The sequence below is a fragment of the Diabrotica virgifera genome, chromosome 4, assembly GCF_917563875.1.
Source record: "Diabrotica virgifera virgifera chromosome 4, PGI_DIABVI_V3a".
NCBI classification, from domain to species: domain Eukaryota; kingdom Metazoa; phylum Arthropoda; class Insecta; order Coleoptera; family Chrysomelidae; genus Diabrotica; species Diabrotica virgifera.
Genome location: NC_065446.1, coordinates 80,409,988 through 80,424,782, shown reverse-complemented (window position 1 = coordinate 80,424,782; position 14,795 = coordinate 80,409,988). Strand labels below are relative to the sequence as shown.

The window sequence follows — 14,795 nt, the reverse complement described above, 5'->3', positions numbered from 1 at the left end:
ATATCAAGGGGTGCTTATTATAAGACTAACTTTTTCTGAAAAAATTTCGCCCCGGAACCCCCCTTTTCACCCCTTTAAAGGGGGTAATTTATGGTTTTTGCAGAACGTAGCCCTTCCTGTACCTTTTACAAAAAATTTCTTTTATAGAAATATGAAGAAGACTATATTTTCTACGATTTATTTCCGACAGCATCTCTCTATCATCCACCGTTTAGCAAGGGTGGCGCCCCAAATTTGACAAGTTTTTAAAAAAGATGTTTTAAAAAAATATATATTTTTCCGTAATTGTAACGGAAATTAAAAAGAAATGCTGCGGAAATTATTCACAAATAGATGATTGATTTTTTGGTATAAGTTTCACTTAAGGGTAATTGCCCTTTTTTTAATTACAGGGTGTTACATTTTAAAAAACCCCTTTTTATACCATCTGAACTGTTTATGCTAGAGCAAAAAGACTTTCAGCGATTACCCACGTACTGGTGTTATTTACAAATTTGTATAATGCACCCCCATTTTTTTCCCGGAACCACCCAAAAAAAAGAAGAATTAATAAATAAAGTGATTTTCTTGGAATCCTTCACACACAATGCCCTTCTTTAAGATGCTTCATATATCATTTTGTGCAAGTTATTATTACCCATGCATGGACACTAAAAGCGATTTCCTAGTACAACCCCTGTAGCCAAAAACAATAAATAAAATGGGGGGTTGAAATTTTTTTTTTGTTTTTTGCTTTTTGATCCATATGGGCATATGCTTCATCAATAGTGCTTTTCAAAAATATATATGGTTATTGCAACATCCCTGCGCAAACCACCCCTATCCTTGAAAATATACTGCAGAAACTACCCCTATACCTTATCCAGCATGTTTTTACGATTTTCTCATTACCTATTCATTTTTTTTAAACAAAACTTATACAAGGTTAAAGACCACTATTTACTCTAAAAATTAGCTCCCATTCATTTTTTTCGTTTAAGCAACCGTTACGGCACAGTGGCGCCGTAAACCTCATATATGCTTTAACGGGCTCCAGTTTTTGTTTATTTTTTCGTCATCTGTTTGTTTTATTGATAAAGTACTTATGTAAAATAAAACAACACAGTTTAACCTACAAATCATGACCTATGCACATTTTACATTCTTTGCTCCCCAAAGCTACAGTGGTGGCCCAAAATAAATTTTTTCATATTTTCGCCACCTACACGCATTTTATTGCGGTAATGCTATCTTAATAGCACAATATTCACCTAAGCAGTGGCTGATCCAGGGAGTGGTGATGGGGGCGATCACCCCCACCCCTCTCAAACCAAGTGATATTATATTTGAAGATTATAAAAATATTCATTTATTTTTATAGAAATACTTATATTATATTAATATTATTTTTATAAGAATGACTTTTTATGCTTTAGCGACAGTGGCGGATCCAGCATCGTTAAGAGGGGGGTGCCAATTGGTTAAATTTCTATAAAAGTAAATGAATATTTTTATAATCTTTGAATATAATATCAATTGGTTTGAGACGGGGTGGGGGGGGGTAAGTGATCACCCCCATCACCCCTCCCTGGATCTGCCACTGCGTAGCGACCACGTAAGGGTAAATATTGTGCTGTTAAGGTAGCATTAATGCAATAAAATGCATGTAGGTGGCGAAAATTTGCAAAAATTTATTTTGGGCCACCACTGTGGCTTTGGGGAGCAAAGAATGTAAAATGTGCATAAGTCATAATTTGTAGGTTACACTGTGTTGTTTTATTTTGCATAAGTACTTTATCAATAAAACGAAAAGATGACGAAAAAAAAAAACAAAAACTGGAGCCCGCCAAAGCATATATGAGGTTTACGGCGCCACTGTGCCGTAACGGTTGCTTATACGAAAAAATGAATACGACATAATTTTTAGAGTAAATAGTGGTCTTTAACCTTGTATAAGTTTTGTTTAAAAATAATACATAGGTAATGAGAAAATCGTAAAAACATGTTCTCCAAGGGATAGGGGTAGCTTCTGCAGTATATTTTCAAGGATAGGGGTGGTTTTCGCAGAGATGTTGCAATAACCATATATATTTTTCAAAAGCACTATTGATGAAGCATATGCCCATATAGATCAAAAAGCAAAAAACAAAAAAGAATTTTCAACCCCCCATTTTATTTATTTTTTTTTTGCTACAGGGGTTGCACTAGAAAATTGCTTTTGGTGTCCATGCATGGGTAATAATAACGTGCACAAAATGATATATGAAGCATATTAATAAAGGGCATTGTGTGTGAAGGATTCCAAGAAAATCAATTTATTTATTAATTCTTCTTTTTTTTGGGGTGGTTCCGGGAAAAAAATGGGGGTGCATTATAAAAATTTGTAAATAGCACCAGTATATGGGTAATCGCTGAAAGTCTTTTTACTCTAGCATAAACGGTTCAGATGGTATAAAAAGAGGTTTTTTAAAATGTAACACCCTGTAATTAAAAAAAGGGCAACTACCCTTAAGTGAAACCTATACCAAAAAATCAGTCAATTATTTGTGAATAATTGCCGTAGGCTTTCTTCTTAATTTCCGCTACAGTTAGGGAAAAATATATATTTTTTTAAAAACATCTTTTTTAAAAACTTGTCAACTTTAGGGCGCCACTCCCGCTAAACGGTGGATGATAGAGAGATGATGTCGGAAATAGATCGTAGAAAATATAGTCCTCTTCATATTTATATAAAAGAAATTTTCTGTAAAAGTTACAGGAAGGGCTACGTTCCGCAAAAACCACAAATTACCCCCTTTAAAGGGGTGAAAAGGGAGGTTCCGGGGCGAAATTTTTTCAGAAAAAATTAGTCTTATAATAAGCACCCCTTGATATACCAGAAAAAAAATAAAACCGGACTTGTGTCCATTTTGCAAGGTTCAACCTTTGTTTCCTACACAAGTAAGCAGAATTGCTATTTTATTTTTCAATCAAAAGTTATTCGGGTTCAAAAATTGCAATTTTTCGATTTTTTGAAAGTTCAACCGCGTTTATGTCGAAAACTATGCATCCTACGAAAAAACTTGTAAAAACGTTTTTTGCTTAGAATGACCGAAAAAATACAAAACAATGTTTTGTTTTGCGAAAAATCGCTGTTATGTGATTCCTCAAGTTCTTTGTTTATAACAATCTTATCGACATCCGGATCGACTGTTACCCAAAAAATTCGTGTTCTACGGGTCAAAATACATAAAAAAAACTTGGGTAAGTCCTTCTGAATTACGAGGCCGTTGTACCCCCACTGGCGACAGGACTATAAGTTATATCGGCGATTCTTTGCATTTTCTACGTTATTCCTTTAATTTTTAGATTTTTGTCTGCATTTATATAAAAAAACAGTTGTTTTTAGAACTCTTTAGCGACGTATTACTAAAATATAATATTTATGGATTACCGTCCAAGGTCGACATGATCAACCAAAAAAGAAGATAAATCTGGTGATTTTTCTAGTGACATTATTGAGTGTGAATCTGTGTGTAAAGATGGAGGGATAGTTGGAAATCTACCTCCCAGGAAATTAACCAGAGGCAGCTTCAGATTTAAACAGATCGAAAGATCTCCAAGAAGTAAAAGAAGAAGAAGATAAAGAATCTGTCTTTTAAATTTACTCCTCCTATACCCTGTTTTTAAACCAGGAGAAGTAAACTCAAAAGACAGATTCACATCCAATAATGTCACTAGAAAAATCACCGAATACATCTTTTTTTGTTGATAATGTTGACCTTCGACAGAAATCCATAAAATATTACACACTAAGCGTCAAAATTAACGCACTGCCTTAAAAATGGGACATTTTTGATGTCTCGTATTTCCTAAGCCTGTTGTTCGATTTTAGTGATTTTTTAATATGTCAACTTTATTCTTCAATAATATTATTGTAATAATATTGTTGCTAAACAGATAAGTATCATTGTATACCGGGTGTAACAATGATAGTGTGTTTCTTCCTCAAAGTTTGTAACACCCTGTAGAATATTCTAGCGTATAAAAAATATTGAAATTAAAACTCAACTGTAGCCTTAGGCTTTCTTAATATTTTGCTTTTTGATTCATTCGCTTGTGTTGGATAATAAAAAAGTTAGGTATAGTCCGTCCGTTATAACTTTTCCCATGCGGTACGATTCATTTTCAATCAAATTAAGTCAAAACATAAATTGAAACGAACGTCGATGTGTATATACATTTTGTATACTGTATACTATAGGTTTGTTCGTAGAACGATCAGCAACCGTTGCCAACCGTCAGACGCAAGCGCGTTCGTAGTCTACGAACTCGAACTGTTAACTGCGCAGCGCTAACTGTTAAGTGCGCATGCGTCTGATGGTTGGCAACGGTTGCTGATCGATTGGATCGTACTACGAACAAACCTTATATACTACACACATCGGCGTACGTTTCACTTTCTGTTTTGACTTAATTTGATTGAAAATGAATCGTACCGCATAGGAAAAGTTATAGCGGACGGACTATACTTTAACAACTAGCAACGTTCTTTATCAATAGAGGGTGATTCTAAATAAGTGCGACAAACTTTAAGGGGTAATTCTGCATGAAAAAATAATGACCGTTTGCTTTATAAACATATGTCCGCAAATGCTTCGTTTCCGAGATACGGATGTTGATTTTTTTCTTACAAACTGACGATTTATTTATTGCTCTAAAACCGGTTGAGATATGCAAATGAAATTTAGTAGGTTTCAAGAAGTAGTTATTGCACATTTTTTGACATACAATTATGAATTTTATAGTCACCACTGGCGTGCATACGGGTCATATTACCCGTATGCACGCCAATGGTGAATATAAAATTCTTAATTGTACGTAAAAAAATGCGCAATAACTACCTCTTAAAACCTACATTTCATTTGCATATCTCAATCAGCTTTAGAGCAATAAATAAATCGTCAGTTTGTAAGAAAAAATTCAACATCCCGTATCTCGGAAACAAAGCATTTGCTGACATATGTTTATAAAGCAAACGATCATTATTTTTTCATGCAGAATTACCCCTTAAAGTTTGTCGCAGTTATTTAGAAACACCCCGTATTGATGAAGAACGTTGCTAGTTGTTCAAGTACCTAACTTTCTTATTATTCAACGTAAGCGAATGAATCTAAAAGCAAAATTTTAAGAAATCCTAAGGCTATACAGTTTTAATTTCAATATTTTATATACGCTAGAATATGCCACAGGGTGTTCCAAAGTTTGAGGAAAAAAACACACTATCATTGGTACACCCGGTATACAATGACACTTATCTGTTTAGCAACAATATTATTACACCTATATTTTTGAAAAATAAAGCTATAACATATTGAAAAAATCACTAAAATCGGACAACAGGGTTAGGAAATACGAAACATCGAAAATGTCCCATTTTTAAGGTGGTGCGTTAATTTTGATGCTTAGTGTATTATACTAATACATCGCTAAAGACTTCTAAAAACAACTGATTTTTATATAAAAGCAGACTAAAAATCTAAAAATTAAAGGAATAACGCAGAAAACACAAAAAATCGCCGATATAAGTTAATTAATCTATGAAATGTCAATAGTGTCAAAATTTCATAACAGTGGAGTAAACGTGCCAGTGGTAGGACCAATTACAAAACAAGCATGACGACGCGGTAAATTTAAATTACTCCTTCTAGTTTAAAAGCAGAGTATAGTTTAAAAACAGGGTATAGCAACATTTCAAATACTTTTACACACTTTAGAGGCAGGACTTGAAGATCTAAACATTATGCTATTTTAAAATAAACAAAAAGACCAAAGTTGTAATTGTATATGTTATTATTAAAAATTTAAAATCCCCAAAGGCCTTATAGCCTATTAGGCCTTAACTGGAGATAATATGTCGTCCGACAGGCTACCAGAAGTGTTGTGGCTGTATTTTGTCATCAACTGAAGACGAGAACCAAACTTCTAAGTAGTTGATTATAAAGACTCTGATTCATTAATATTCGTCGAAGCAGGTACAATTCGATGTTGACGTAATAGTAGATTGTGAGTATAAATAATTTTATTTTATTCAAACATAGTTGATTTATTTAACACCAATTAGATTGTTAATTTAAAGCAATAAAATGTTTTTATGATCGACTATTAAAACCTATTAGTAAAAATAGAACGACAAAAATACAGGTCTGTGAATTATGATTTACCTGCATACTCTTACACTTAAGGTATATACTGTATTTTATTCTTTACAACGTACAAACACTAGTAAAAATTGTGAGTTTCAAATGAAAACAATATTAACAATATAAATACTATTTATGACATCATTAATACGCTCTTCCACCACTTTATACTAGAAAAAATTGAAATATGTAACCATTCGAAATTTACCAAACTTATTTGAAATTAAAAACTACAAACAAAATTGACAGTTCTGATTTTATCTAGTTTGTCTTTGAGACATGGGAGATACATATTTGAGTTTATGGGATTTTTGTATGGTTAGGTGGGTCCTGGGGAGATTTTCAGGTGGACGTCTGGAAGGCAGTCGGAACCAATTATTTTTCTTCTTTTTGTGTAGATATGACTCTCTTTATTCTTTCCATGTGCTTCCAGAAAGTTGTGATTCCACCGTTTTCGTGGTCTTCCCACTGATTGTGTTCCTATTGGGGAACCGTCTCTCTCCGTCCTTACTATTCTTCTGTTTTTTACCCTGTTATTAATGTTGTCCATCTTGTATCTCCGTTATACAGGATATTTCACCGAGCCGGTTCTAGATATACTACATTTTTTGCCCTACCGACTTTTATAACCAAATTACAGGGTGTTTTATCTATTTTGCCCATTTCTTTCTTAAGCCATAACTTTAGAACCACCCTGTATGTTTTTTTGATATTTGGTACACATATGTCTCATTCAAAACCCAAACGACCGTCATACTAACCATAAGAAAAATCCAGGTCCGGATTAACAAAAAATTATAAAGTAATTTTGACCTTAAAACAACAACCTGTATATTCAAATTTTTAAAATCTGTTTGCATATTTGAAAAGAGCACAAAAAACTAACTTTAATGGTGCACTTCAATTTTTCGGCCAGGCAATTTTATGACTTTTATTTTGAAATTACATATATTGCATTTTTTAAGAACTCTGATTGAAAAGTCGGTATTATTAACTTTTAGTCATAAATTATTAAATTTAATGAATAAATTTAAAAATAATCAAAAATTATTTACCACATTGGAACGACCCAATTACTAATCACAAGAAAAATCCAGGTCCGGATTAACAAAAAAAATATAAAGTAATTGTGACCTTGAAACAACACACTGTATATTGAAATTTTTGAAAATTTGTTTGCGTATTTTAAAAGAGCATAAGAAACTGCGTTAAAAGGTGCATGTCAAATTTTTGCGCAGATAATTTAATTACGGCAATTTTGAAATCATATTGATTAATTCTGTTAAGGTGACAAGAAGCTACGAGAAAATTTAAGAACAATGTATTTAGAAAATCGATTCGAAATTTTTTAAAACGAGCAATGAAATGCAATGGCGGACATTTTGAGCAACTGTTACAGTTCAAATATTTTTAATTTATGTTAAATTGTTTAAACATTTTTTTTTTATTAAATATAGCTGTTTTTTTTAATTCTTCAATAAAGCATTAAAATATCCCAATTCTCGCAATTCTAATTTTTAATGATGTGCATACAGCTAAAAATCCAGAGAATCCAAGAAGCCAGCGTAGTAAATAAGTATTAAGTATTTTTAAAATAAGTATTGATTCATTATCATTAAATTATTAAAAGTTAATAATACCTGGTTTTTATTCTCAGAATTCTTTAAAATTTCAATATAATTTCAAAATTGATGTAATTAAATCATCTGCGCAAAAAATTAAAATGAACCTTTAATCACAGTTTTTATGCTCCTTTAAAATGCGTAGACAAATTTTCAAAATTTCAATATACAGGGTGTTGGTTCAGGGTCACAATTACTTTATATTTTTTTGTTAATCCGGACCTGGATCTTTCTTGTCCTTAGTAATTGGGTCGTTCCAATGTAGTAAATAATTACTGATTATTTTTAAAATGAGTATTTATTCATTAACTTGATTAATTTATCATTAAAAGTTAATAATACCTGCTTTTTAATGTCAGAGTTCTTAAAAAATTCAATATAATTTCAAAATTAAAGTCAAAAAATTGTCTGGCCGAAAATTGAAGTGAACCAATAAACTTAGTTTTTTGTGCTCTTTTCAAATATGTAAACAGATTTTCAAATTTTCAATATACAGGGTGTTGTTTTAAGGTCACAATTACTTTATAGTTTTTTGTTAATCCGGACTTGGATTTTTCCAGTGATTAGTATATTGGTCGTTTGGGTTTTCAATGAGACATATAATGTGTACCAAATATCAAAAAAATATACAGGGTGGTTCTAAAGTTATGGCTTAGAAAAGAAATGAGCAAAATAGATAAAACATCCTGTAACTCGATTATAAAAGTCGGTAGGGCAAAAAATTTAGTATACATATCTAGAACCGACTCGGTTACATCTATTCACCATTTAAGTATTTCCGTTTCCAAATGAAACACCCTGTATACCTGCACTTCTAGTTCTATCCCATAGTTTTTTCCATAGGTTTTCATCTCTGCTGCTTCTAGCATTCTTTTTGTCCTCTCTGTATCAGGTCGTGTTTCTTGGGCGTATGTCATTATTGGTCTGATGACTGTTTTGTAAATTCTGCCTTTCATTGCGGTTCTGCGGCTCTGTTTACTTTATTCACTTGATCTTCTCCCTTTGTTTCAAACTTTCCGGCGATAGCTAGTTAGGCCTGGATCCCGCGTACCAAAAAAAGTTTATTAACAGCAAGCTGGAAATTTGTTAATAGCTTAACGGTGTCTAGTCGGAGAAACTTTGATGTATGGGAACACTGGAACAGGGAAGTTTCAATTGGGGAACGGTGATTTTAATTGTGGAACGTGTCATCCTGACAAGTCTATGATTGTGAAAATTAGCAGGTTGTTTTTAAGTTTATTCAATAGCAAACTTTATATAATATATGAAAAAAAATTTGCCCGACAAATATTGGGCGTTTTAATAAGTTCAACACCATTGGAAGTTCTGTCCGACAAAATACATGGGACGTTTTCGTAGTCGACGTTCTAAAACTTTAACCTGTTCCACAATTAAAACTTCCCCTGTTCCACTGTTCCCTTTCATAAAAGTTTGTCTGACTAGATACCGTTAAGCCATTAACAAATTTTCAGCTTGGGGAACATCCATAAACGACGTCGTAAAAATCTTGGACTTTTTAATACCCTCCCCCCCCCCCTTCCGTCGTAAAACGTCGTTTACAGTTGACCCCCCCTCATACCGACGTCGCAATTGCAACTCACAACCCCCTCTTTTTAGTGATTTTTTTTTAATTCCATGTTAGTTCTGGATTTTTTAAAGTTAGCTATCAAAGTTTATTTACGAATGTATCCAAATCAGTATTACTATGTAGCTCATTAATATCCGCGTACTTTTTTCTCTCAATCCACTGTACAACTAATTAGCTTTATTGGGACAAAAGACAACACTTTTATCGGAGTTCCTATGCTTTCTTAACTACATCATATAAATCTTGATACTTATTTTGTTTTGATTTCAATACCATTTCTTTTATTAAGTATGAATACAATGTACTAACTAAATAAAATAGAATATTTTATTTCTATTCATTCTTGTAGAATAATTGTTTCACACAGAGTATTCAACAGTTTAATATTTATTGCTTCCATTCCAGACGTTGTTCTGTATATAAGCGTTTGTTTAAATACACAGAACAATGTTTTATTGTTTGTTATTCTGTACAAAACTGCTAGCAATATTATTAAGGCTGTGAGTGATAAAAACGAAAAGAAAAGTATGCTATAAAAGTAATATACCTACTAATTCTTTTTACTCCTACAATAGGGTATATTTTTTATATTCGTGAACATTACGTGAACATCAAACGACGTCGGATGTGCACTCATGGCCCGCTCCCTCTGTCGTATACCGTCGTAATAAGCAAAGAACCCTCCCCCTTTTCAACGACATAGTTTACGGATATTCCCTTGCTATTAATCAACTTTTTTTTTGGTATGCGGGATCCAGGCCTAAGTGTGATGCCTAGATATTTAAATTCGAACAATTGTTCTATTATCTGACCCTCCAGCTCTAATTTACAGCTTAGTAGATTTTTTTGGGGAAATTTACATGTTAAAATTTCTAGCGGTTATATTAAATTGTTGCAGCATACGTTGTAAACCCTCTTCACTTTGAGAGATTACACTGCGGTGCAAAAAAATCGATCCACTAAAAATTTGGTAATTTTTTATGTTTCGAATTTCCTAAACCTGTTTTTGTCATTCGATTCATTCGCTTATGTTGGATAATAAAAAAGTTAGGTACTTTAACAACTGGCCATGTTCGTCATCAGTACAGGGTGTTTCTAAATAAGTGCGACAAACTTTAAGGGGTAATTTTACATAAGAAAATAATGACAATTTCCTTTATAATCATATGTCCGCAAACGCTTCGTTTTCGAGATACGGGATGTTCAATTATTTTTACAAACTGACGATTTATTTATTGCTTTAAAACCAGTTGAGATATGCAAATCAAATTTGGTGGGTTTTAAGACGTAGTTATTGCACATTTTTTGACATACAATTAAGAATTTAATATTCACCATTGGCGCGCAAACGGGTATTATGACCGATAATATTACCCGTACGCACGCCAATGGTAAATATACAATTTTTAATTTTATGTTACAAATTGTGCAATAACTACGTCTTAAAACCCACCAAATTTCATTTGCATATCTTAATTGGTTTTAAAGCAATAAATAAATCGTCAGTTTGTAAAAAAAAATTGAACATCCCGTATCTCGGAAACGAAACGCTTGCGGACATATTATTATGATTATAAAGCAAATTGTCATTATTTTTTCATGTAAATTATCCCTTAAAGTTTGTCGCACTTATTTAGAAAATACCCTATACTGATGACGAACATGGCCAGTTGTTAAAGTACCTAACTTTTTTATTATCCAACATAAGCGAATGAATCGAAAGACAAAATGTTAAGAAAACCTGAAGCTATAGTTGGGTTTTAATTCCAGTATTTTATAAATGGCAGGGAGATGCGCTGGCGTGTCAACTTTTTAATGTAGCATTAGAAAAAGTCGTACGAGACGCTAATATAGATAGCAGGGGAACAATATTCAATAGATCTGTCCAAATTCTAGCATATGCAGACGACGTGGACATTATAACAAGAACCAGAGCAAGAACTGCGGAAATCATAGCCGAGCTAGTAGCAGCAGCAGAACGAATGGGGTTACATATAAATCGAAATAAAACAAAATTCATGGCGACTAACACAAACACAAGAGCTGGAAATGTTGACGCAGATCTAATCATCAATGACCAAAACTTCGAAGCGGTCAAAGAGTTCATATATCTAGGGACATCGGTTAACCCCAATAACAACACATCAGAGGAAATAAAAAGACGAATAATAATTGCAAACAGGTGTTATCATAGTCTATCAAAGTACTTAGCTAACAAACGTCTGTCTCAAAAAACTCGTATAAGGCTGTATAGAACATTGATAGTCCCCGTTCTCACATATGGATCAGAGGCATGGACGCTAACTAAAACAGATGAATCCGCTCTGTCGATTTTTGAAAGAAAGGTGCTACGTAAGATATTCGAAGCGGTCTGTGAGAACGGAATATGGAGGCGTAGATATAACTTTGAACTGCAGAATATCTACAAGCATACGTTTGGTGGAAAAGATATTATCACTATAATTAAGCGAAACCGCCTGCAGTGGGCAGGACATGTAGCCCGGGCCCCTGAATCGAACATGATAAAAAAGATTCTAACAGCGCAACCCGTTGGAATGAGAAGACGGGGTAGACCAAAGCTGAGGTGGATGGACGGGATAACACAGGATGCCGATAAGATCGGAGTCGGCAACTGGAAAATGCAAGCAAGGGACAGAACAGAATGGCGTAGAAAGCTTGAGAAGGTCGAGGCACTCTAAGGGCTGTAGCACCAAGATGATGATGATGATGATGATATTTTATAAATGCTAGAATAATCCATAGGGTGATGCGAACTTTGAGAAAAACACAGTTTGATTCGTACACCCGGTATACAATGACAGTTTGACTGTCTAGCAACAATATTATTACAGCGATATTGTCAATGAATAAGGGTATAACGTAAAAAATCGCTTAAATCGGACAACAGGTTTAGGAAATTCGAAACATCAAAAATGACCAAATTTTTAGTGAACCGATTTTTTTGCAGTGTAGCATTGCGTCGTCTGTTCTTTTTAGTTCTTACTTTTTTATTATTTCATCCATGATCAGGTTGAACAATAGAGGACTAGACAGAGGGAATTCCTCTGTCTCATCCCATTGCCAGCTTCAATTGGGTCAGTTAGTTCTTCTTCTACTTTTACGTTTATTGTGTTGTTCTGGCAGATATTTTCGATTGTTTTAATCATTACTCGAGGTAGCTCTCTTGCGTATATAAATGGTTAACGTCCTTTAATTTACACCAATTATTTAAAAGTACTAATTTTTCCTCCTAATGTAAGTATGGGATTCAATTTATGATTGCATTATGAACTTTTGTAAAATAATATGATTTGATATTATGGGTTTATTCCGTCATGAATATACTCCTGACGTTCCATGGTCCAATCTGAATATGTAGTTTTACACGTTTCCACTTCCGAGTGATTCCTAATTTCCATCGTAAATATTCGTTGCACCTTTAGACCTAGACCATCCAAGACCTGTGGCAATCAGACCTGTCTAACTGAGCTACATTTTTTTCTAATATTTAATGGAAAGAAGAGTACCATCTGAATTATTTCTTTGGATCACTTACCAAGCCATTTTACGTACGAATTGAGCAATGATATCACACCTCTCATATCCCAAATATACGAATAAAGATCATAAAGGAGCTCTCTATTATTACAAGAGGACATGTGTTCAAATAATCTATTCATCGCTTGAGATATCTCATTCATTTTTTCGGCTCTTGTAAACCATTCTTGAACCTGGAACGAAAATGTATTTTAGAAAGAATAAAACTTTGTTAATCGTTAAATCAGAAATACAAAGAACGAATTCTGCACAAAGGCCAGTCAGGCGGCGACCTGCACTGAGATGTCTCTTGAGATTCCAGACCCTCCCTCTTCTTCTTCTTAACGTGCCCTATTAAGTCCCCTTGACGTTGGCGATTAACATGGCGAAACTATCTGTACGAAATATGTACATATGTGAGAGTATGAATATACTTTCAGAGGGTGTGGACTGTAGTTAGGGGGTTGCTAGTTGACTTACTGGTTCAAGTGGGAGTATAAAGATTTTATACAGACAATATTCATATGTATCATAAAGTCTTACCAAGTTGTGAAATCTTGTCCGGAACACTGAAGCCGGTCACATACGAGATGACTGTTTCCGTACCACGTGCCTCGCGTTTTGACTGTTGCGAAATCGTGTGTGGCGTCACTCCCGAATTACTGTTCGTGCACGTATTGCTATGTTCGAAACGAAACAGACCACAAAGATCGTGGCGAAGAGATTGCACCCTCACGTGTGAGGTGTGAGTGGTACTTGTTGACTGTCGAACGGCTGATGAGAGAGAGAGGTTTACCTTTTGGCGGGTGTACGAGAAGAGAGGAAATTCTCAATCCCAAATTGTCCAAATATTGTCTGTCTGTAAGGGTGAGGAGAGAGGGTAAGAAATAGGAGGGATGAAATGGTACTATTGAACAGGGCTGGCTTGAGATTTATTTAAAGTTAAGAGTTTTAATAAGAGATTAAACACAGTAAAAAATATGATAATATTTTTGACATGTGAAAATTGAACACTATCTCTGTCTCGAGCTATTCTAAATAGTTGCTCTGCTTTCTTTATACCTGTCTACTCCCTGATATTCTTCAACCAAGAGGCATGTTTTCTACCAATTCCTCTGCGTCCTTCGATTTTACCCATCATAATAAGTTGAAGAATATTATACCGGTCTCCCCTTACTACGTGTCCAAAATAAGCCATCTTTCTACATTTGATATTATCAAGCAGCTCGCGAGTAGCATTTGCTCTTTTAAGGACTGCCACATTTGAGAGCATAGCCTCTATAAAGATAAAAAAAGTGTGTAAAAGATATACCCACTTACCTCTGGACTAGATTTATCCTCCCTTTGATTGGCTATTATCACTAAATGGGCATTTGATTTTAACCAGTTAAATTCCTGTAATAATTGCAATCCTTGTCCTCCGTGTTCGAAAGGTAAATAGAATAAGTCACATAACAAGGCTAAATCGTCACAAGTTAAAGATATTTCTTTGCTGAAAACAAATAAAAATTAACGCCAGCTTGACATGTGGGTTGAAAAGTTCGTAGGCTTACACATAGATAACACTACTGGTATTAAATCCATATGATTTTTAGTCAGCCCTAACCTTCAAAAGTTGATTGTATAAATTTGACAGCTGTTCACCTATTAGTTTAGGAGATATAGCATGTTGAGTGAAGCAACTTGTGTTTAAAAAAATGGATAAATGGGAATCTCGTGTCTTACTAAAGCATTGCTTTTTAGCGAAAACAAAAATGTTGAAACCAAGGCTCGGTTTGATAAACATTATTCGAACTCGGCACCAGGAAAATCAACCGTTGAGAAGTGGTGTGCTAAGTTTAAACGAGGTGAAATGAGAACCGAGGACGATGCACGCAGTGGACGCCC

At 34.0% G+C, this 14,795-nt stretch overlaps 1 protein-coding gene across 2 annotated transcripts in view; it reads right to left on the bottom strand.

The window, feature by feature from the left end:
• LOC114331269 (protein O-GlcNAcase) overlaps positions 1 to 14,795 on the bottom strand; it is a 106,895-nt gene that overhangs the window by 36,944 nt on the left and 55,156 nt on the right. For both annotated transcript variants that reach the window (XM_028280782.2, XM_050649189.1), the window contains exons 10-11: positions 14,229 to 14,400; positions 12,928 to 13,102 (exon numbers count right to left, since the gene is read on the bottom strand). In XM_028280782.2, the coding sequence (XP_028136583.2) occupies positions 12,928 to 13,102; positions 14,229 to 14,400 (347 nt within the window). The remainder of the gene's footprint in view (positions 1 to 12,927; positions 13,103 to 14,228; positions 14,401 to 14,795) is intronic.